We start from the raw sequence: 23,645 nt of genomic DNA on the forward strand, positions 1-23,645 counted from the left end.
CCCCTCTCCCAACCTTAAACTAAATCTTTTAAAGCAATACACAAGTTTAACATATGAAATGGCTACTTCTTCATCTCTTGTCAAGCAATAACATTCCATGTTAGCAGCATTGACACTATGACTATCACTAAGTGTTGTATCTTATGACTTATGATAAATGTATTTTTATGATAGCTATGATCATGATTTATTACTTATTGCTTTTATGTACACTGAGAGTTTATGCACCAGAGACATTTTCCTTTGTGTGTCCAATCATGTATAATAGAAGTCTATTCTATTCTACAGGGACGCGGTGGCTCAGTGGGTTAGGACGCTGAGCTTGTCGATCGGAAGGTCGGCAGTTTGGCGGGTCGAATCCCGAGTGCCGCGTAGCAGAGTGAGCGCCTGTTACTCGTCCCAGCTTCTGCCCACCTAGCAGTTCGAAAGCATGTAAAAATGCAAGTAGAAAAATAGGGACCACTACGGTGGGAAGGTAACAGCGTTCCGTGCGCCTTTGGCATCTAGTCATGCCGGCCACATGACCACGGAGATGTCCTCGGACAAGCGCTGGCTTTTCGGCTATGAAACGGAGATGAGCACCGGCCCCTAGAGTCGGAAACGACTAGCACACATGTGCGGGGGAACCTTTACCTTTACCTTTTATTCTATTCTACATATAGCAGAAATAGCAAGTTTCCTTAAGGAGACAATTAGTTGATCTAATTACAGAATATACTACGACAATTTGGAAATAAACCACTGTTTGAGCATATGCAAGAAATAGTCAGGAATAGCGACGCCCATCCCATGGCGCCGTGCACAGTAGTTCAGTAGGCAGTGAGACTGGAAGGAGAAAGTTGTGTTGCAGTTGATTTGTTCACTAGATCAATTGAAAATGAACCCTGCCATAGAAAATCCCACCAAATATGAAGTGCATGCAGTAATACAATTTCTGTGTGAAAAAAGTTTCAGCTGCTGCGATTCATTGCGAACTGTGTAATGTTTACAGACCAAATGAGATGAGTGAAGGCGTCATACATCAGTGGTGTCGGATATTTAAAGATGGACGAACTGACATGCATGATGAGGCAATGTACTTCATGATGCTGTTACAGGGTGGCTTCATTCCCAGGTGGGAGATTTTTTTTGCTGAAGGAATTTCAAACCTTGTAAGACGTTATGACAAGTGTCTCAATTTGAATGGCGATTTTGTTGTTGTTGTTGTTGTTGTTGTTAGATGTGAAGTCGTGTTCAACCCATCGCAACCCAATGAACAACATTCCTCCAGGCCTTCCTGTCCTCTACCATCTTCTAGTCCATATTAAGCTCAAGCCTACTGCTTCAGTGACTCCATCCAGCCACCTCATTCTCTGTCGTCCCCTTCTTCTATTGTCCTCAATCTTTCCCAGCATTAAGCTCTTCTTCAGTGAGTCCTTCCTTCTCATTAGGTGGCCAAAGTATTTGAGTTTTAGCTTCAGGATCTGGCCTTCTAAAGAGCAGTCAGGGTTGATCTCCACTAAATCTGTCACTACTTCCATTTCTTCCCCATCTATTTGCCAGGAATTGAGAGGGCCGGATGCCATGATCTTGGTTTTCTTAATGTTGAGTTTCAAGCCAACTTTTGCACTCTCCTTCTTCACCCGCATCAAGAGGCTCTTTAGTTCTTCTTCACTTTCTGCCATTAGAGTGGTATCATCTGCATATCTTAGGTTGTTGATATTTCTCCCGGCAATCTTAATTCCAACTTTTGATTCATCTAGCCCTGCCTTTCTCATGATGTGCTCTGCATATAAATTAAATAGGCAGGACGACAGTATACAGCATTGTTGGACTCCTTTCCCAATTTTGAACCAATCAGTGGTTCCGTATCAAGTTTTCACTGTTGCTTCTTGACCCGCATATAGGTTTCTCAAGAGACAAATAAGATGGTCTGGTACTCCCATCTATTTCAGAACTTGCCACAATTTGTTGTGATCGACACATTCAAAGGCTTTAGCATAGTCAATGAAGCAGAAGTAGATGTTTTTCTGGAACTCCCTAGCTTTCTCCATGATCCAACGTATGTTGGCAATTTGATCTCTAGTTCCTCTGCCTCTTTGAAATCCTGCCTGTATATCTGGTAGTTTTCAATCCACATACTGCTGGAGTCTAGCTTGTAGGATTTTAAGCATAACTTTACTAGCATGTGAAATGAGTGCAATGATGAGATAGTTTGAACATTCTTTGGCGTTGCCTTTCTTTGGAATGGGATTGTAAACTGACTTTTTCCAGTCCTGTGGCCACTGTTGAGTTTTCCAAATTTGCTGGCAAATTGAGTGTAGCACTTTTACTTCATTGTCTTTTAAGATTTTGAATAGCTCAGCTGGAATACTGTCACCTCCACTAGCTCAGGTTTCCTAAGGCCCATTTCACTTCACATTCTAGGATGTCTGGCTCGGGGTCAGTGACCACTCAATTATGGTTATCTGGGACGTTAAGCTCATTCTTGTATAGTTCTTCTGTGTAGTTTTGCCACCTCTTCTTAATCTCTTCTGCCTGTTAGATCCCTGCCATTTTGGTCCTTTATCATGCCCATCTTTGCATGAAACATTCCCTTCATCTCTCCAGTTTTCTTGAAGAGATCTCTGGTCCTCCCTATTCTATTGTTTTCTTTTATTTCTTTGCACTGTTCATTTAAGAAGGCATTCTTATATACAAAGATTCCTTATGCAGAATTACCTTAAGCTCTGATGAAATAAAAGTATGTTAATTGGTATATCAAAGTATAACAGAATCTACCATTCACCCAACTTTTTTTTCCAAAGTTGTTTGTAGATTCCCACATCTATTCTAACCTCGATGAAGGGCCCGAGTTTTGGGTCTCTGAGAGATGGCTGGGCAGGGGCAGGGGCCGTCAACATAAATGTAATAAGAGGCCCCTGATTATGTTTTTATCAAAATTTTTTACGGGGTTGGGGAGAGGGGTGGGAGATAGGGGTTGTCTGGCTTTGGGGGGCGGCCAATCAACCATAGTTCAGGCCAGACTTGGGTCTGACCGCGCGGGGGGAGAACGAGGGGTCGTTGTCTCCGGGGCTCATGAGCGGGTCGTGGGATTACCAATTCCCACGACGGGGAATGGCAGCAGGCGGATAGACAGGGGGCCATATCGTTACCGGGAGCGCCGTCTCCGCTATTTGCAAGCGGTGGGGCGCTCCGACCCTCTGCTTCTTTCCCGAGGTTCCGGGAGCGAGGATGTGCAGCCTCCTGAGCTCCGGCTGGTGTACCTGAATGCCAGGTCCGTGGTTAACAAGGCTCCCCTTGTTAGGGATTTAGTTGAGGGTGAGCATGCGGACCTGGCTTGCATCACGGAGACTTGGTTGGGCCCAGAGGGTGGGGTCCCTTTGGTTGACCTTTGCCCACCAGGCTTCCGGGTGCTACACCAGCCTCGAGCTCAGGGTAGGGGTGGGGGTGTGGCGGTGATCGTTAGGGAGACCTTATGTCCGCGGGAGACCACCGTTCCTCAGATAGTCGGGTGTGAGTCTCTCTTTATGAGATTTGGCTCTGGGGCGCAGTTGGGCTTGCTGCTCGTGTACATTTCGCCTAGTCGCGTAGCGGCAGCCCTGCCCGAGCTGCTCGATATCCTCTCGGGGTTGGTGGTTGAGTTCCCCAAACTTATAGTTTTGGGAGACGTCAACCTACCATCCCTGGGAGGTTCATCTGTGCTTGCTCGGGAGTTCATGGCTTCCATGACGGCCATGGACCTGACGCAGGTAATTTCTGAACCAACTCATGAGGGAGGCCACACCCTTGACCTGATTTTCTTATCTGGACGGTGGTTGGATGATCTTGGTGGGGGCTTTCCATTTATTATGCCCCTGTCATGGACCGATCATCACCTCCTGCGGCTGGTCTTCGTTTTGCCACCCCCCGCCGTGGGGGTACGGAGCCAACTAGATGGTACCGCCCCAGACGCCTAATGGATCCTGATAGATTCCAAGCGGCGCTGGGGTCCCCACCTGCCTCCATTGCTCACAGCTCGGCGGATGCCTTAGTGGAAGCCTGGGAAAGGGCAGCCACTGAGGCACTCGACCGGGTTGTACCCTTGCGGCCCCTGACCCGGCGCAGATCCCAGCGAGCTCCATGGTTCTCCGCGGAGCTCCGGGAGATGAAGCGTCGGAAACGGGGCCTAGAGAGCTGCTGGAGGTCCAGCCGATCTGAACCCGACCGATTGCGGTTAAGAACCTACATTAGGTCTTATCTCGCTGCGATGAGGGAGGCGAGGTGTAATTACTTCTCCACCCTCATCGCGTCCGCAGATAATCGCCCGGCCGCCTTGTTTAGGGTGACTCGCTCCCTTCTTAATCAGGAGGTGAGGGAGGATCCCTTGCAGGGTCGTGCCGAGGAGTTTAGTCAACATCTGTTGGATAAAATCGCTCAGATTCGGACCGGTTTGGACTCCAGCTGGGCAGAGTCTGGCGATCAGGACGCGGGCGGTCTTGTCAATGTTATCTGGGAGGAGTTTGATTCTGTGACCCCTGATGAAGTGGACAGGATTATGGGGAAGCTGAGTTCCACCACATGTTTATTGGATCCGTGCCCTTCCTGGCTGGTTTATGCAGCTAGGGAGAGGACACGAGGCTGGCTCCAGGCGGTTATATCTGCTTCTTTGAGCGAGGGTTATTTCCCCACCATCTTGAAGGAGGCGGTGGTGAGACCTCTCCTCAAGAAGCCTGCCTTGGACCCAGCTGTATTGAACAACTTTCGTCCAGTCTCCAACCTTCGCTTTCTTGCGAAGGTTGTTGAGAGTGTGGTGGCGCATCAGCTCCCTCTGGTCCTGGATGAAGCGGATTATCTGGACCCTTACCAATCGGGTTTCAGGCCCGGGCACAGCACGGAGACGGCATTGGTCGCTCTGGTGAATGATCTCTGGAGGGCTCGGGATAGGGGATATTCCTCTGTCCTAGTCCTATTAGACCTCTCGGCGGCTTTCGATACCATCGACCATGGTATCCTGCTGCAGCGTCTCAGGGGATTGGGAGTGGGAGGCACGGTTTTTCAGTGGTTCTCCTCCTATCTCCTGGGACGCTCGCAGTCGGTGTTGGCAGGGGGGCAGAGGTCGACCCCTAGGACTCTCGCTTGTGGAGTTCCTCAGGGGTCGGTCCTCTCGCCTCTCCTGTTCAACATCAATATGAAACCGCTGGGTGAGATCATTCGTGGTTTTGGAGTTGGGTATCATCAATATGCTGATGATACCCAACTTTTTATTTCGACCCCAAACCACCCCAGTGATGCCCTCGCTGTGATGTCCCGTTGCCTGGAGGCGGTTCGGGTCTGGATGGGGAGGAACAGACTTCAACTCAACCCTGACAAGACTGAGTGGCTGTACATTCCGGCTTCCCGGGACATCTGGGATGTTCCATCTCTTTCTATGGGGGGTGAGCTTTTACCCCCTGTGGATAGGGTTCGCAACTTGGGAGTCCTCCTAGATTCACGACTCACTTTGGAGGATCACATAGTGGCCGTGACTAGGGGGGCTTTTGCCCAGGTTCGCCTGGTGCACCAGTTGCGGCCCTATCTGGACCGGGAGGCCTTATGTACGGTCACTCATGCGCTCGTGACCTCTCGCCTAGACTACTGTAATGCTCTCTACATGGGACTTCCCTTGAAGACTACTCGGAGGCTCCAACTGGTACAGAATGCGGCCGCGAGAGTTGTCTTGGGAGTTTCCCGGTACTCCCATGTTACACCTTTGCTCCGTGAGCTGCATTGGTTACCAGTTGTCTTCCGGGTAAGGTTCAAGGTTTTGGTTATGATCTTTAAGTCCCTACATGGCATGGGTCCGCGATACCTCGAGGACCACCTGCTGCCGGTGTCGACTCCCCTCCGCCCTGTGCGCGCCCACAGAGAGGGCCTCCTCAGGGTGCCTCCTGTCAAGGAATGTCGACTGGTGGCCCCCAGGGGGAGGGCCTTCTCTGTGGGTGCTCCGGCGTTATGGAACCAACTGCCGGTTGAGCTCCGGATGGCATCAGACCTCCGATCCTTCCGTCGCGGGTTGAAGACCCATTTATTTGAACTAGCGGGTCTGGCCTGATGGGGGTACATGGGTTTTTTTTTTATAGGCTTGTTTTATTATTCTTGTTTTAACTTGGGCATTGATTTAATTGTCTTTTAATGTTTGTATTGTTATTTATATTTATGCCCTGTGAACCGCCCTGAGTCCCTTTGGGAGAAGGGCGGTATAAAAATCTCAATAAATTAAATTAAAATCTATTTTAACTCAGCTTTCAAATACAGCTAAAAACTATATATTTAGGAACTATATTTTTAGAAAAACGTATTCTTCTTCCAAAACATCTGATGATTCAAAGTTGTGATCCCATTTTTTGCTTATGAATCTTTTGCCTATGAACCTCCCCAAAAAGGTTTTACCTATAATTTCCAATTGCAATTATCCCATAATGTCAGTTTCTAGTGAATAGGAGGATAAGATTTAGGGTTCCTTCCCAACATCATCTATATACTGGGTTTATCAAAAGTCAGACCAACCACAAAATATTTTATTACTTTTTTTATTCAAAGAAAACATTACTGTGCTTAATGTACATCAAAAGACTAAGGAAATATTTAGATGAAAATGACAACCAATTAAACATTTAATGTAATTTATATAAAAAAGTATCTATAGGATCTCACTTTCAGTATACCCTGTATGTTTTGCATCTTTTAAAACAGGAAGAAAGTTCTGGCCAAGATATTAAAGAGGATAGTAATAATATTGTGCCTGTAATGTTTTTTGATTAATCATTTAAATTTTATGAAGCACAAGAAGCCATAAAGTAAGTACAGTGGCACAAGAAGAAAGAAAGTTAAAATATAAAGAATGGTTGCTAGAATTGGGTATGTCTAGTTTAATGAAGAAAAGGAGTAGGGCTGACATGATAGCAGTCTTCCAATATCTCAGGGGTTGCCACAAAGAAGAGAGAAAAAGCTATTTTCCAAAGCACCTGAAGGAAGGACAAGAAGCAATGGATGGAAACTAATCAAAGAGAGAAGCAACCTAGAACTAAGGAGAAATTTCCTGACAGTTAGAACAGTTAACCAGTGGAACAACCTGCCTCCAGAAATGGTGAATGCTCCAGCACTGGAAGTTTTTAAGATGAGACTGGAAAATCATTTGTCTGAAATAGTATAAGGTTTCCTGCCTGAGCACCTCCAAGATCCCCTTCCAACTGTTGTTGTTATAAAATCCCCACCTTTGTGTGAAACTCATAATTATTCCCATTTCATAAGAACTTTCTCCATAATGTATCAATCTGCTTAAAATAACTTACCAACACAGAAACTTTAAGAATATATATCAATCTTGAAGCAACATTAGTTTTAACACTATTTATTTTTTCTCATAAATTCATGTTGATTTTTACAAATTTGTATATATCTGTATTAATTTGAGATGGACATTTAGAAATATTGGTTTTTATCAACAAAAAATCTCTCTGGAAACAATTATTAAAGATTTTTAATATGTTGGGTCACATTTTTTACAAACATCCATATAAAGTACAACTATAAAGTACTTCAGAACACTAGGAATTATTAATAAGACAAGGAATGTCAACACATAACAAGAATTTATGTTTGACACTGGTTATCTTAATATCCCAAATTCTTTCAATTGCCTAATAAAATAGGCCAGTCAAAATAAGGAGGAAACAGGACAGTCTAATCAACAAAGAAATTATTTCAGTTAGGGTAGCCAGCTAACAAGGTCAGAATACAACCTTTTGATAAAATAAACAAAAATGAAAGTAAAAGTAAAATTAACTGGCACGTTTCAAAAATTTAAACTGTACAATATCAAAGTTTTGATCATGAACACAAGAACCATTGCCAAATCCACTTGATTTGATTTTATACTAATCCAGTGTTTTCTGATGCTTGATGTAAGGAAAACAGCCTAGTTTTAAACATTGGAAGAACCAAAGAGACCATTGTCGTTTTCAGAAAAGGCAGGCACAGCCACACTCCTCTGTGCATTAATGATTCACCTGTGGAGATGGTTACCAGCATCAAATTCCTGGATGTGCAGCTAACGAGTAGGCTGGCTTGGCCGCTCAATAGTGAGACACTGGTGAAGAGGGCACAGCAGCGCCTGCATTTTCTGCATTGCATGAGGAAAGCACATCTTCCTTCTCCTATCTTACCACTTTCTACAGGGGGACGATCGAGAGCATCCTGTCATATAGCATCACAGTCTGGTTTGGAAGCATCACTGCTTCAGACAGGAAGGCAGTGCAGAGAGTGGTGAGGATGGCTGAAAAGATTATTGGCAGTTCCCTCCCTCCCATCCAGGACATAGCACAGAAGCGTTGTTTGAACAGGGTTCATAAGATTATCTGGGACACTACTCATCCTCTTCACAACCTGTTTTCCTTGTTACCTTCTGGGAGGAGGCTTGTGATATTTGTAGCAGAACATCCAGATTCAGCCATAGTTTCATTCCATACAGCATTAATCTTGTGAACTCTCAAGCTTCCTCCTTCTGTTATACATTCAAGATGGAAAGTATTTAATATTTGTTATGTATATGTAGGGATGTGGGTCTATACATAAGTATATAGTATGTTTAGGTGTGTATCATGTATGTGTTTCACTTTAAGAGTGGGCAACTAAATTTCATTTTTGATGTGTGTCGTTGCACACATCAAAAAAATGACAATAAAGGTTATCTTGTCTTGTCTTGTCTCATCTCATCTCATCTTGCCTCACCTTACCTTATATTTTTATAATACCTAATTGGCCAAGATCTGATAAGTAATATAATAATAAAGTAATGTAATTTGAAATCTTCAACCCAAGGTATTTGTCATTTGTGCTCTTGCCTTTTTAGATCATTAGAAGATCCAGCTCTAGGCAAGAACTGTAAAGATGAAATCTTTCTTCCACAACTTTGTTATATTAATGATACAACACAGAGCAAAACTGCACACATCTTTGAACATAAAGTATTATTATTGATAAAATATCACAGCAATTTTAAATAAATACCTGACACTGAGGCTATCTTTAGCTGCCTTAATTGCCTGAAGATGTGAAGCAATTGCAGAGAGGACTTCTATATCAATCCGATTGATTTCATCAAAACAACACCATGCTCCAGACTGAACAAGCCCAAAGAACAATATTCTTATTACCTTAAAAAAGATAAAGCATAACAAGCGAGGAATAATGTCTCATGCAATTTATTATCAAGTTCAAAAGTAAAACAGCTACATCTGCCTGTGTAAAATAGTTACTTATACATGTACTTATGGAAAAGTTTTATACACAGTAAGTCCTTTTAAAAGCCTGCTTTTTGTCCAGTATTGCTCATTGCATTGTTTCTAAGGCTGCACTCAAGAGTCTGAGTAGCTTTTGGCCCATTCCTTACATCAATGAGCCTTTGGCTCTGCCTCAAGTTGACATGACCTCTGCCACCATCCCTTGTAGCCTTGCCTTGGTTATTTGTTTTACAATTGTCCTTATTTAATGGTGTGTTACACATTCTGTGGCCTTTGCCATATGCAAACTAGTGTCAGGCACAAATAACCTGGAGCATTCATTGAGTTCAAAGCACAGAAGAGTTTATTAATCTACTTCTATACAGGAATCTAGTCAACTAATGGCCAATTGTGCTAGATAAAGGTCAAAGGAATTCATGGGGAGCTGAACTTGGGCCTCTTGTGTCAACGCAATGCCTCCAAACTGATGACACATTCATCCCTCTCTTCTAGCTCAGTCTGCTCTTCTACTACAACTAGCCTTGACTGCTCCAGGCTGGTATGCTCAGGGTTTCATCTTCTCAACACCACTAAGACATCTGTCATTGCCTTTATGGGAAGATTGTCAGGGTAAAGAAGTATAGCATTATTAAATAGGAATAAGCCAGAGACCATGCCAGGAAAGCACCTATGGCACTTATAACTAGTCATACTCAAATAGTAAATTAAAGAATTTAAACAAGGAGTGGCTATATGTCTATGGAGATTCTCAGTCATCCAGGTCATAGTCATAGTCATCCCAAAGATCCTTTTTCAGGAGGCAACTGGACATAAGTGAAAAAGCACCTTTGGAAAGGAGTGGCTATAGTTGTGCTTAGTTTGGAACTTCCTTCTTCCACCTAAATGATAAAGATTAGCTAATATGGTAGGGAACATTTTGAAAATCTGGAGAATGGAAGATAATCATCTCACTAGTTTGCTTTTGGAATAAAAGTATGATGGCCCAAGCCCACCATGGCAACCAAAATGCGACAATATCTACAACATACTCTCAAAATGTGCTAATTGTCTCAAAGGTTTGCCTGTCCATGTTCTATATTGTATCTTAAAATAAAATTCTTTATCATACCTTATCATCCAAATCTCCAGAACAATTGTATGTAACACAGAATTTTCCCAAAGCCTAAAAGTAAAAACAATACAACATTGATCAGAAGCAGTTCTATTTAACTTAATTGTAATTAAATATGCATTAAATATCAAATAAGATATGTTTTTGGTTTAGATTTATCACTCACATTTCATTATTTTGCCCCTTTTCTAAAGGATATCTGTGTTTTCAAATTTAAAAATTCAAATTCTGAAAAAATGAAGGCTCTTAAAACATAGAATATATATGGTATATGGAATGCCTTAGCAAAGAAAAAGAATTTCTGTTAATTCAGAATGCCTGCTGGCTAAACAGTGAGTTTTGTAATATATTATAAATTTTTGGTACTTTGGTTCTTAAGCTTATGTAAAAATTAATAAAATTCCTTGACAATACTAAGCTTACATATAGCTACTTTAAAATGTTTGCATTTGGGCTTCCGGTTCTGGACTTTTGGTGCTCCCAGACACATGAGGGAATTGCTCCTCGTGTCACCTGGATTTCTTCATCGGGGGCCCCCTGTAAAGGGGTCAAAAGTTGCCCTGGAGGGGCGATGAGCGGGGGAAAGGTCTCTCCAGTTGGTGGTAGAAGGGCGGTGGCCCTCCCGTTGGCTTGGAGCTACTCTCCGAACTGAAGAAGAAAGGATCGGCCACTCCCATGGCCCATCATTTTGCCATTTCCTGCCGAAGCCAAAAGCACTTGAAAGCACTTGAAAATTGGGTGAGAATTGCCTTCTTGTTTTCCTAATTGTCTACTTTCCCTGTCAAAAGCTTCTTGAATTTGCTTCCCCCTGCGAGGAGAGAGGGAAGGGATTTTTTTCCCCACCCTCCTTAAGAGCGGCCTTTGTCTACATTGGGAGAGAAAAGAAACAGCCTTCTACTAAATTATACTGATTTATTGGACTTACTGCCTTTCTACCTTTGGCCCAAAGTTGCTATATTTGCAGAAATGGACTATTCTACCTATTAGTCCAAAAAGGGGGACAAAAAAAGAAATAAACAAAAAGATACTGTCTGAAAAGGATTTGAAGTATTCTGGGGACATCTAGTCAATACTATTGGCAAACAAGCTTGCTTACATTTTGGACTGACCTTGGCATTAAGATAAACAGCTGGAGATGAATTTGGCTTAGACTTGTGGAGGTGGACTCTTATTAATTTTTGTTTGAAACATAGCCTCCACCAAGGACTATTTATAATTATTACAAAATGGAGAAGGATCAGCCACAAACCTTGCTTGATTATAACCTCATACTTGAAACAATCTACAGAGTCACTGAGATATCTATCTCCAGATTTAATAATTTACATGCCAACCTTAAGTCACAAATTGAAACCCAGACTGCAACTAAAGAATTTATACTTCAGAATATAACAAAATTGGAAGATATTACTATTGAGACAGAGGAATATAAGCAACAACTATCCAAAGAACTGACAACTCTAAAAGTACAAGGAACTATCACTATGGCAAATAACCTTAAGGACCAACAACAAACTATGGGAAAACTTAATACTCAACTTTTGACTCCATCAAAAGAGCCTATAACTTTAGAAGTATGCTATGTATAAGATAGTGATGCTAACATAGAGGACATGGAAGATAAAGACAATTTTCTGAAAGCCTGGATAGACAAGCATTAATTACAAAATTGGATAAGACTCTTTACTTAAAGCAGATGAACTCAGACGGAAGAGGAATCCAGACTGAACTGAATATAAAGTTTTTAGAGCAAATTCAGAGACTAAAACTAACAGGGCAACAACATAATGATTACAAATGGTTTGGTTTTTGTGGATCACTGATGGCTAGATGGCCTCCTTCAATTCAAATAATATGTATTGGACCAAAGGGAGACGTATCTGGCAATTCAAAGTGTTTGGAAAACTGATTGGCAAAAAAGAAACCCAGAGTTAGATTTAAAAAGTGAGTTCTTAGAGAACCATTAAAGGTTATCCTTTTAGTAATCAGTGATCTATCGGGATCTAAAATAGAAACTGTTTATGAGATAGAACTAGATGTGTTTATGTATCTATTAGGCTTATTTTAGACTATAATTTGTGCACTGCCATAATGGAAATTTGGTTTATAGATCCCACTTTTGATGTTAAAAGACATTTGATTATTCTATTTAAGAATTAAGAATTAGCTAAAATTTAAAACAGAATCTGGTTGTGTATAAATAGTTGTAGACTGATAAACATAGGCTGTGGTCCTGCCAGTAATGTGTGATGTATTAGGATCTGAAACAGACTATGTTTATTAGGTAGAACATAGCTACTCAGCCACTGCATACATGTTAGATGCTATAGTTTTTGCTGCAATGAAATAAGGGAAATTTGGGTTGTGAATATTTGGGATGTTAAAGGCTAAATTTAAATAATATAATTAAAATTAAAATTAGGTAAACTTTAATAACAGGACATAGATATATTTCAATAAAATTAAATTGACAAATTTTTTCAACTGACCATGCTATTTCTAGAAATTTACTAGTTTAAACTGGCTGTATGAAATGTTAAGGGAAATTGAAAAGGATGTTTTGATAATGTAACCTGAATTATGTACTGAAAACTCTGTTACTGAATCTCTGATTACCCAGTCATCATGATGCTTTCTAAATATGTAGATTTTAACTGAAAAACATATAAAACTTGTTTAAAATAAATAAATAAAATGTTTGCATTTTAAAGGTTATCTTCTTATATTTTGAAGGTTCTAAATTCTAAAGGCAGGATTAAAAATAAATATTAGCCTAACTTTTTGCAGATCAGAAAAAGAGTATTTAAATAACATGTCACTAGACAAATAACAACAACAACAACAATAATAATAATAATGATAATAATAGAGTTGGGAGGGACCTTAAAGGTCTTCTAATCCAATCCTCTGCTCAGGCAGGAAACCCTATACCATTTCAGACAAATGGTTGTCCAATCTCTTTTTAAAAACTTCCACTGTTGGAGCATTCACAATTTCTGGAGGCAGGTTGTTCCACTGGTTAATTGTTCTAACTGTCAGGAAATTTCTCCTCAGTTCTAGGTTGCTTCTCTCTTTGACTAGTTTCCATCCATTGCTTCTTGTCCTGCCTTCAGGTGCTTTGGAGAATAGCTTGACTCCCTCTTCTTTGTAGCAACCCCTGAGATATTGGAAGACTGCTATCATGTCAGCCCTAGTCCTTCTCTTCATTAAACTAGACATACTATACCCAATTCCAGCAACTGTTCCTTATATGTTTTAGCCTCCAGTCCCTTAATCATCTTTGTTGCTCTTCTCTGTACTCTCAACATCTTTTTTACATCGTGGTGACCAAACCTGGATGTAGTATTCCAAGTGTGGCCTTACCAAGGCATCGTAAAGTGGTAACACTTCACGTGATTTTGATTCTATCCCTTTGTTAATGCAGCCTAGCACTGTGTTGGCTTATTTGGCAGCTGCAGCACCCTGCTGGATCATATTTAAGTGATTGTCCACTAGGATTCCAAGATCCCTCTCATAGTTGCTATTATTGGGCAAGGTACCAAGTCTCATATCACTGTTATATTAACTATGGATTCAAACTAATCTCTAGTCTAAATATACAATTTGAATGTTTATTCTTCATAACTTAATAAATCCTACATAGTAAAATAAAGTATCTTTCACTAGCAACCAGCAGTCAATTCACTGAAAATGCACAGTAAGGAATGAGAGCAATTTCATTTCATTTCCACACATGTGAATTCAGTTTAACTTATTAGCTGAATATTATTTTTTTATTTTTATTTTTATTACATTTATATCCCGCCCTTCTCCGAAGACTCAGGGCGGCTTACAAGCTTAGCAGTAGCCTTCATTCTATGTATATGCCTGCTTGTTAGGGCTTTTGCCCCCCCCAAGCGGCATTATTACAAAGTCAGCTTATTGCCCCCAACAATCTGGGTCCTCATTTTACCTACCTCGGAAGGATGGAAGGCTGAGTCAACCTTGAGCCTGGTGGGATGCGAACCTGCACTAATTGCAGGCAGCTGGTGTTACTTAAGGAGGCATTAATATTGCAACAGAAAAAGTTAAACTCTACTATCATATATATAGAGTGCCTAACAAAGTAAAATTGCTGACCTCTTCAAAAAGCTGATTACAAGTTAATTGTATTTGGCCAAAAGATGTCAGTAAAATTTATATTCAAGGTCACCTGATGAAAAAGTGGATATTATTTATTTATTCAAAGCAGTTTTACCTCATTCTTAACCATTTCTTAAAGTGGCTTACAAAGTTTAATATTCATCTTAATAGGTTAATCTTGAGACTCAAGTACCTAACAAAACTAAGAATTTTTATGAAAAAAGTTAAAGCTAGCACTGATATAAGAAAAGAGAGCATAAGACATAATCTGAAAGTGAAAAAGGCACATCCACATCTTATTGGATACCTGAGTATCAAGATAAAAGGGGGAGATAAGAATTGTACACCAGAATGAGAGCTGGAGTCTTCTAGGAATCCCCAAAGACCTGGCTCTATTTCCAGGCCTGGGTTATGGTGTCTTTAGAATCCCTGTTTAGTCTTTTTTCTGAGTGTTTAAGAATGCTATTTTTATTCAAGCAATCATGTTGCTTTAATTGTGTTTTTTAAATTTATGCAGTGGTTAGAATGCAGTTTTGCAGGCTAACTCTGCCCACAACCAGGAGTTTGATCCTCATTGGTTCAAGGTTGACTCAGCCTTCCATCCTTCCAAGGTTGGTAAAATGAGGACCCAGACTGTTGGCGGCAATATGATGGCATTGTAAACCCTTCTGAGAGTACTGTAAAGTACTGTGGGGTGGTATATAAGTCTAAGGGCTATTGCTATAATTAAAGAAGGTTTTTTCGAAGTTAGGCAGCCTTAACAATTCTAATAAAAAATACCTAAGTGGCAGCTTGTAAATCAGTATTGTGCAAAGCAATTTAGCCCAGCAGTAAACAGGTTATAAAAGGTCTGAAACAAAAGTTATCAGTGTAACATATCAAAGCAGAGTTCACAAGCTCTTGAACAGCTCTGATTGCAAGAATTAGGTGTGTGAAGGGAAGGATGAGTACTACTGTGTTTCCTTGAAAATAAAACCCACCCCCCAAAAAACACCTACCCTTCCTGTTCTCCATTCTCTCCCATGGCAGCGATGGAGGTCATGGTGCAAGCCACGGGAGAGTTGGTGGAGGAGGTGGTGGCTGCTGCCAGGCAGGTGATCTGTGGGGCAGAGCATGAAGAAAGTCCCTCCAGCGGCACACAGTGGCAGTGGAACCTTTCAACATCACTCACCCCTGGCTCCGAAACGGCAGAGGGGGACCAGGTTTACCCTGCCCATCCTCCATATGGTAGCATGGCAGTGTGGCTTGGGAGGGAGTGAAAGGGAGCAAGGAATAGCTTGGCTGGGGGCCCTGAAGGAAGCGGGTGCAGGGCATCTGGGATAGCTCGCCTCCCCTGCCTTGCCTTGTTGTGGGGGAAGTGGCACGATGTGCCACATGGCCTTCTGCTGCGAGTGGGTGCAGAAGTGGGCCAGCAGACAAGCGGGCTCCTACTGGATGGGGCTGTTGGTGCCACTGCTGCAAGGCGAGGCAAGTGTCATGAAAAATATAAGACACTGCCCAAAAATAAGTTCTAATGCCTCTTTTGGAGCAAAAAATAATATAAGATCAGGTCTTACTTTTGGGGAAACACGGTATATAAGAGTGGAAGTATGAGCAGTGAATATTCTATTTCAGTCAAGAGTAATAATACACGGAATTGTGTGCTGTTAACTCACTAAAAGATCCTAAGTTGCCTTTCTAATTAATGCTTAGGGAAATTAGGGAAAGGAACTTCCAAGTGCTACATGTATGTTTTCTCTAAATAAGTTCCTTCACTCTCTTTACTATTGCTGTGAAAGATTCATTATTAAGTGGATCAATCCCAGTCACTTAAGGACTGCTTATTAAAGCAAGAGAAAGAAGCTAAAGGACATGCTAAAAGGAGAGACAGAAGAGTGTTTGACTATGTAGTACTTATATGGGTTTGTAAGAGTTTGAAGGGAAATTGAGTAACAAATGGCAGAACTGTGTTGTCCTGAAATATGTATTTACTATTGTGCACAAAACATACCAATATACATTTTTCAAAAAGCATATCTTGATATAAAAAATAGCACTTACTTTTGACAGATCTTTAACTGTCTCTGTTTTTCCTGTACCAGCTGGGCCAACAAGACAGCATCCTAGATTTAATTGTAGTGCTCCAGTAATGGTTAACCAACACTGATCAGTAAGAGGGGTGATAACCAACCGTGGAGAGCAGCCTAAATATTCATAACCATATTCAAAGGAAGCATAACCTTGAATAACTGTGCACAGGTTGCTTTCATGCCATTTGTAACGCAATTGCCTGAATAAAATATGTTTGTGTAACAGTTAATGACTCATACAGATTATCAAATGCTATAGCTATCAGATTATACAGATATAAAAATTTCAGTATACAAAAATCAATAAAAAAATCCATCAGATACAAAGTTATGTTAAAAGGTATTTGGGAACTGGTGTGGACTTTGAAGAAGCAGAATTATTGACATTTGAAATTTAATGGTGGAGAAGATTCCTGAGAATACTATGGTAGCCAAATAAACAAACAAATGGATCATCATACTGATAAATCCAGAATCTGCACTCAAGGCACAAATGATCGGGCTTATAATTTTCTAAACATAACGTTTTCCTTGAATATGTATGGGCAGATCTCTTAAATGAACTTTTTGAGGCAGAGTGAATGCTGTATATCTGCTCAGAACCCTGGGTAAAATGCATAAAGTCAATTTATGAACATACATTAAGGGGAATGGAATAATATTACATCTGAAATTAAATATCTGCTTTGCATATTACATTTACATTTTGGTTTATTTAAAATACTTATTCTTAAATATATCTTAGATACCCTAACCCTAGCATTTAGGGCAAACTCTTGAACTGTACCTTATCCATTCAAAATCTTTAATGCCAATCTCTTGATCTATCAGTAAAGATAGTATATCTCTATTATGGATGGACAAAGAAATCAAAGCTTCTAAAGTGCTTTGCTTGTGGTAGGGAAGAATATCTGATGCTATCTCTGTAAGTTGCTCTAGAACGTTGATCAGATCATCCAGGTCTTCTATCATCTCCTTTTTTGAATTAGAACTCAACATAGCTGCTTCACATTCTTGAGAAAACTTTATGTGACTCTAAAAGTGAAAATACTATATTAATAATGATTATAACTTTTTAAATTATTTACTTGTATTTGTATTTATTTATAAATAATGCAATTCTTGAAATAGGAGAGTATTCAAACTTTCTTCAGAGTATCCTCATTAGACTAAACCAAGTCAAGTCACATTAAAATGAATTTCCCTTATTCCCAAAACCAGACTTGAGGAAAGGGGAAGAAATCAAATTTAAGTCCCAAGAACAGAAGAAAGGAACAGAAAAAAATATTCTAAATATGGTGGAACATAGGATAGGAAGAAACAACTTAAATCCTAACAAGGCAGAAGAGCTAATTGTCCCCTAAATATCTGGTTGTTTCTTAACTCCTATATTTACTCTGGGTAGGATTATACTCCTCCTGAAACAGCAAGGTCCACAACTTGGAGTTGTGGCTGGTACATTAATTGCATGCCTCTTTAAAATGGGAGATCCTAGCAGCAATCATTCATATGTTGGTGACCTGGAGTTCCAACTTGGCAATACACTTTACCTAGGCTGCCTATACTACTCAGAAACTTCAATTGGTACAAATTAGTGTCTCACATCTATGTTGGATGTATGTACTTTCTTTAAATCAACAAATGAGAATAATCTTTTTCATATTCATACATTTCTCAAAAGCCTGCTAAAGAACAAAAATCTGCTCTGCACACATTTAAGAGGATAAAACCACACTGCATTTTGGAAATATCATCCTTCCGAGCACACATAACAAACTTATCTTTAGTAATTTTTGCATTCATTCTTGCTATTTCTCCCTCTGTATAGGAAAGTAATACTAGCATTCTTCCCTTAGGCACAGAAGCAGTTTTCACTTACATATCATACAGCCACTCCCTAAGCACTCCACATGCATATACTGTATTATTATTTATCCAGTTACATCATCTATACTTACAGTCTTTGTAAAAACATTCTCACAAACGTTATAACCCACTTTCCATCCAATTCTTCTTGAACATTGTTATGGTTTTCTCTGACTCCAAGCTCAGGACCATAGTCCATCAAGTTGTCAGGCAAAGAACCACACACAATCAATCATTTAAGCGTGACCAGGCAGAGTAGATGAGGGTGGATTCAGATGCTGAAGGCTAGATACTGGCAAGTCTCTAGACTTTTGGTAAAGTTGTCCAGTTTTAATTTTATGTATTAATTTAAAACATTTATAGAGCCACACATCTTCCAACCAAGTAAATTTATACTCAATATAGTTAAATAGCACTATATTTTGCTTACCACAATCAATATCACCTGTCCTGGGTGGGTAAAAAACCATTCTTTAAATTCCATTTGCTTCCACTCTGTAATTCCAACGTCTATAAACCTTAAAGTATATTATAGAGTCAGAAAAACATGAAATCTTTGAAAAATTACTTTTTATAAGTTACTAAGTCATCTCCAGGTTACTTAAAGAAAAGTTATTAATAGTAGAGTTAGATTTTTCAAGAGATAGATATATATTGCTCATAATACATAATTCTTTTACAACATTAATATGAATATTTAGCATACTACATGCAATAGTATACTGATGACAAAGAATTGCCATCAATAGCACAAAGTGCAGAGGTCCCTGACCTCATTAATATATTCTGGTCCCAGGGTGGGGACCTGGAAAATTATTCAGCCCTTCAATTGGGTTCTTCATCTAAATGATCGTGATTGCTCCCAATTGCCAATAAATATTTTAAAGATAAGTTTACTTTGAACAAACTGCATACCAATTTAAAAAACCTGATGACTTTTTTTGTAATAGAAAAAGTGTTGTTGTTAGCTGCGAAGTTGTGTCCGACCCATCGCGACCCTATCGAACGTTCCTCCAGGCCTTCCTGTCCTCTACCATCTTCTGGAGTCCATTTAAGCTCATGCCTACTGCTTCAGTGACTCCATCCAGCCACCTCATTCTCTGTCGTCCCCTTCTTCTATTGCCCTCAATCTTTCCCAGCATTAGGCTCTTCTCCAGTGAGTAGATCAGCTATATTATTAGCTTTTCATATGATTAACATATACTTACTTTCTTACCATCTTGCACATGGTACTCTCAACATTTTTTAGCCATTGTTCAACAGAACCTCTAATACGAACACCCCTATGAAACAGAATTTTAAAATTCAGCTTTTAGGAATAAAGACACATTTAAATATTTCACCTTTCTATAAATTAGTAAAAATACACCATCTAATGGCCGATATCAACTATTTGAAAATAAATATATATTTTGGGAATACAACTTTATTTTGTCCTGAAATGAAACCAATTTTTCAAGAACAAATAACAGTTTACAGACTTGTGTCCCAAGCCTGGGGTACTGTGGAACAGACTCACTTTTTAGCTATGTTTTTAGGTTTTATATGATTATCTGGCTTCTATGTCTTTATTTGTTGTTTTATTTTAATATTTAGTATTTTTAGTGGTATATCATGTACTTGAAATGGAGGGCTACATAAATTTCATCAGGAGATTATTTTCCCTGGCTTTGTGAGGAATACTATCTGAATGGCTGGAGATTCACCTTCAAAAGTGAACTGCTGGGGGGGAGAGGGGCTTGTGTGGGTTGGTTGTGGATTGATGCTGTCTCCGGTTAACTGTGCAATTGATTTGGATTCTGAGGGGTTCCATCAACAGATACATTGATCTACAACCAGCCTACAACCCCCTCAGAATCGAAATCAATCACACAATAACCCTGACCTGAAGTAATCTCCCCATCACAAGATCTATCACAAGCCTCTTTCTGATGACTCATTACAAGGCTTTTACCTGATACATCCACATCTGAAGCTCTTATAAATAGAAGAGCACTGACAAAGACATCCCCTAAACACTGCTGAAGATGTTACCTAGCCTGGTAATGAAACATTCGGAAACCAACCCACAAGCTGAGAACAAACCTTCACCCTCATTCTTGCAGGCTGCATGAAGGGATAAGACAGTGCACATGCATGTGTGCATGCACTTACCCCCCACTCATGCTAACACCACTGTGAGTGTCCCACCAGCACTAGCGCCACCTCGAGCATCCTGATAGCATTAGCACTGCCCTGCCCAAGTGTCCCACTGGTGCTAGTGCCACCCTGCACCCATCGTCCAGCCAGCACTAATGCCACTCCAAGCATCCTGCTGGTGCTAGCACCTCCCCGAGCATCCTGCTGGCGCTAGCACTGTCCTGCTACCAAATGTCCTGCCAGCACTAGTGCCGCCCTGAGCGTACCGCCGGTGCTAGCACCATGCTGCCCCGAGCATCCCTCCGGAACTAGTGCTGCGCCGAGCATCCTGCTGGCACTAATACCGCCCTGCACCAAGCATCCCACTGGCACTAGCACTACCCCATTTGTGGCACTCACACTTGTGTGGCCCCGTTTGTGCATGCACGTGGCCCATTTGTGCATGCGCATGAACGCGTAACAGTGCCTGCCTCCTTTTCTGGGCTGCCAAACCAAAAAGGTTGTGGACCTCTGCTGTATAGTATACTCTTCTTTCATGTTGTTGTAACACTGGCATTTTATTAATTTTTTCTTTGAATCAAAAATATATTGTAAAACTGAAAAATATGCTTGCACGCCTAAGTGCATTTTAATTATATTTGATAAAGTAATAGCATACTGTACTTTGGTACTAGCAGAATCTCTCCTTCAGCAGATCTAATCATTAAAACCACTGGTGGTGTCTGATATTGCGGCCGTATATATATCTTCCTCATATTTGAAAAACATTTCATAAGATGAGGCTGTATAACAGATATGAGGCAAATATTATTTATTTGATGGAGGAATTAGAAAGTAATGATAAAAATTATTTATTCACAAGCTAAAATATTACAAAGGCAATAAAATCTAATAGTATTTGGCATAAGATACAGTATTTAAAAAGGCATGGTTACATTAAAATGGTTAAACTGACAAAAGCTTTATTTACAAATACAACTTTATCTGATATTGAAAGTTACCTGTACAGCATCAGGACTTTTACTTTCAGCTATTATTTCAAGGAGTTCAGCATTGCTGAGAAAATAAAATCTTGGGAAAATAATACGTTTAACTTCAAGATACTCCTGACAGAAAATTAGAAAGTAGACTTTTTATTAAAAATAATAAAGTGAAATAAAATTATAAGCTCTATCACGAACTTGTTCTTCACTGGCTACAGTTTTATCAGAACCACTTAAGTGCAATTTTTGGTTCAAGAAAAACTGTGCAGTTACATATTTTTTATAAATAAGGTTGGAAGACATATGCTCAGTAGTGTGCTGGCAAATATTTAATAACTAGCTATACAGGTGGTTGTTGCTCACAGTCACACCATACTACTAGTCATCAAACAGCTAGTTAGCATGTCAGCCATTATAGTTCAACTAACTATATAACTATAATCTCAAACAGCTCCCAAAATAACAGGTGTGAATTTTAATAATCGGCTCTCATGAGCTATTATTAGCCAGCTCCAGCACACCACTGCTCATATTGAAGATACATGTTTTTTACATAAGGTGCCAATATAAAACATGTATTTGCAATACATGACATCTTCACCCACTAACAATTCTTTGGTTAACACAATAAACTATAATTGTTCATATAAACTGTTATTCGTCTACTAGTTCTTAACTTTCTCATAGCAATATAAAAAAACTGAACAGGGTCATTATTTACCGTAATTTGGAAACATTGAAGTACTTTAGAAATCTAAAATTTGTGAAATCCAGTATACCCTGACCCATATCATTTTTATGAATGTGTGAATTAAAGCCTAATATTTCTCTGAATTTCATAGATGTCTGAATTTTATAATGCTATTCTTCTTTCTAAAAAGTACTCAAATACAACTTGGAATTAATGATTTCAAGATAAAATATAATCACAAGCTAATTTAAGTTAAACTAATTCTTCTGGAAGACATTTAATATTTAATACATTACTAAATTATATCAGCGGCATTATTTACAGTATTGTGCTCTTATCTGCATTTTTTTTGTATTTTACTTTGAAAGCAATTGCCAACACTAAAGAGATAGGCAGACAGACAGGTTTTTGTTAGTATGTGGACATGACCTAAGGAAAAAAGGCCAGTTGCATCCCAATTCCTATCCATTTCTCTTTGCAAGAGGAATAAAGCTATAGTTTCTACAACAACAGACTGCTATGTATCGGGTACAGAAGCTAGTCTATGCTTCCTGCCTTTTCCTGCTTACAAAATGTTATTCCTTGTGGTTCATGCTGATTCCTTGCCAGACATTAGAGATACTTTGACTTACCTCAAGAGCCTTCTGTATTTTTTCTAGTGATGCATTGTTGCTCTGCAGTATTTCAAAAATTCCACTTGTTGTAGTTGCCTTAAGAACATTTGGAGTCTCTGCTGCAAATTTCATGATTTCTTTCCATTTGTTATCAACTACAGAGAAGAGACTGGCTTCTCCTGGAAGTTGTCTGTTATTAAATTATATAAATATGTATATTCACACACTTAGTAAAAAACATCTAATCCTCCAAATTTAGATTTTTTAAAAAATGTTAATACATTAAGCCATATAGACAAAGAAGCAAAAATTTTATGCCAAAGGTAACTTTGAAAGAAAAAATAGCAATAGTAATGTGCATGCAATATCACATCTGAAAGTGGTAACATAGAAAATCCTGCCAAATGTGAAGATGCCAAAGGAGTACTGCTAGTGAAGTTCATGGACTGTGGTTCAACCATCAATTCAGAAGTCTACTGTGAAACATTATGAAAACTCAAGATGAGCCATCCATAATAAGCATCGTGACATGCTGACTTCTGGTGTGGTATTGGTTCATGATAATGCTCACCCACACACCTCTAGATGCACCCAAGAACTTTTGAAGCAGTTCTGTTGGGATGTTTTTCATCACCCCCCTTATAGCCCAGATTTGGTGCCAGGCGACTACTACTACTAAGGAATTTCAAATCTTGTAAGACATTATGATGTGCCTCAATTTGAATGGCGATTATGTCAAAAGGTAATGTAATGTTGTAGTTTTTTAATGTATATAATAAAATTTCGGTATCTGGAAGTGTCTGTCATT

The 23,645-nt window shown here is 39.8% G+C and overlaps 1 protein-coding gene across 1 annotated transcript in view; it reads right to left on the minus strand.

Moving 5' to 3' along the window:
- The window catches only part of DNAH14 (dynein axonemal heavy chain 14), a gene marked incomplete at both ends in the record, with an annotated part of 201,873 nt that overhangs the window by 129,216 nt on the left and 49,012 nt on the right, over nucleotides 1-23,645 (minus strand). Inside the window, 9 exons of the mRNA XM_081312799.1 lie at nucleotides 9,010-9,155; nucleotides 10,351-10,404; nucleotides 16,516-16,744; nucleotides 17,332-17,579; nucleotides 18,841-18,928; nucleotides 19,619-19,693; nucleotides 21,213-21,331; nucleotides 21,551-21,655; nucleotides 22,856-23,027. Of these exons, the coding sequence (XP_081168925.1) occupies nucleotides 9,010-9,155; nucleotides 10,351-10,404; nucleotides 16,516-16,744; nucleotides 17,332-17,579; nucleotides 18,841-18,928; nucleotides 19,619-19,693; nucleotides 21,213-21,331; nucleotides 21,551-21,655; nucleotides 22,856-23,027 (1,236 nt within the window). The remainder of the gene's footprint in view (nucleotides 1-9,009; nucleotides 9,156-10,350; nucleotides 10,405-16,515; nucleotides 16,745-17,331; nucleotides 17,580-18,840; nucleotides 18,929-19,618; nucleotides 19,694-21,212; nucleotides 21,332-21,550; nucleotides 21,656-22,855; nucleotides 23,028-23,645) is intronic.

This window comes from Vipera berus, assembly GCF_964194415.1.
Source record: "Vipera berus genome assembly, chromosome: 1".
Classification (NCBI taxonomy): Eukaryota; Metazoa; Chordata; class Lepidosauria; order Squamata; family Viperidae; genus Vipera; species Vipera berus.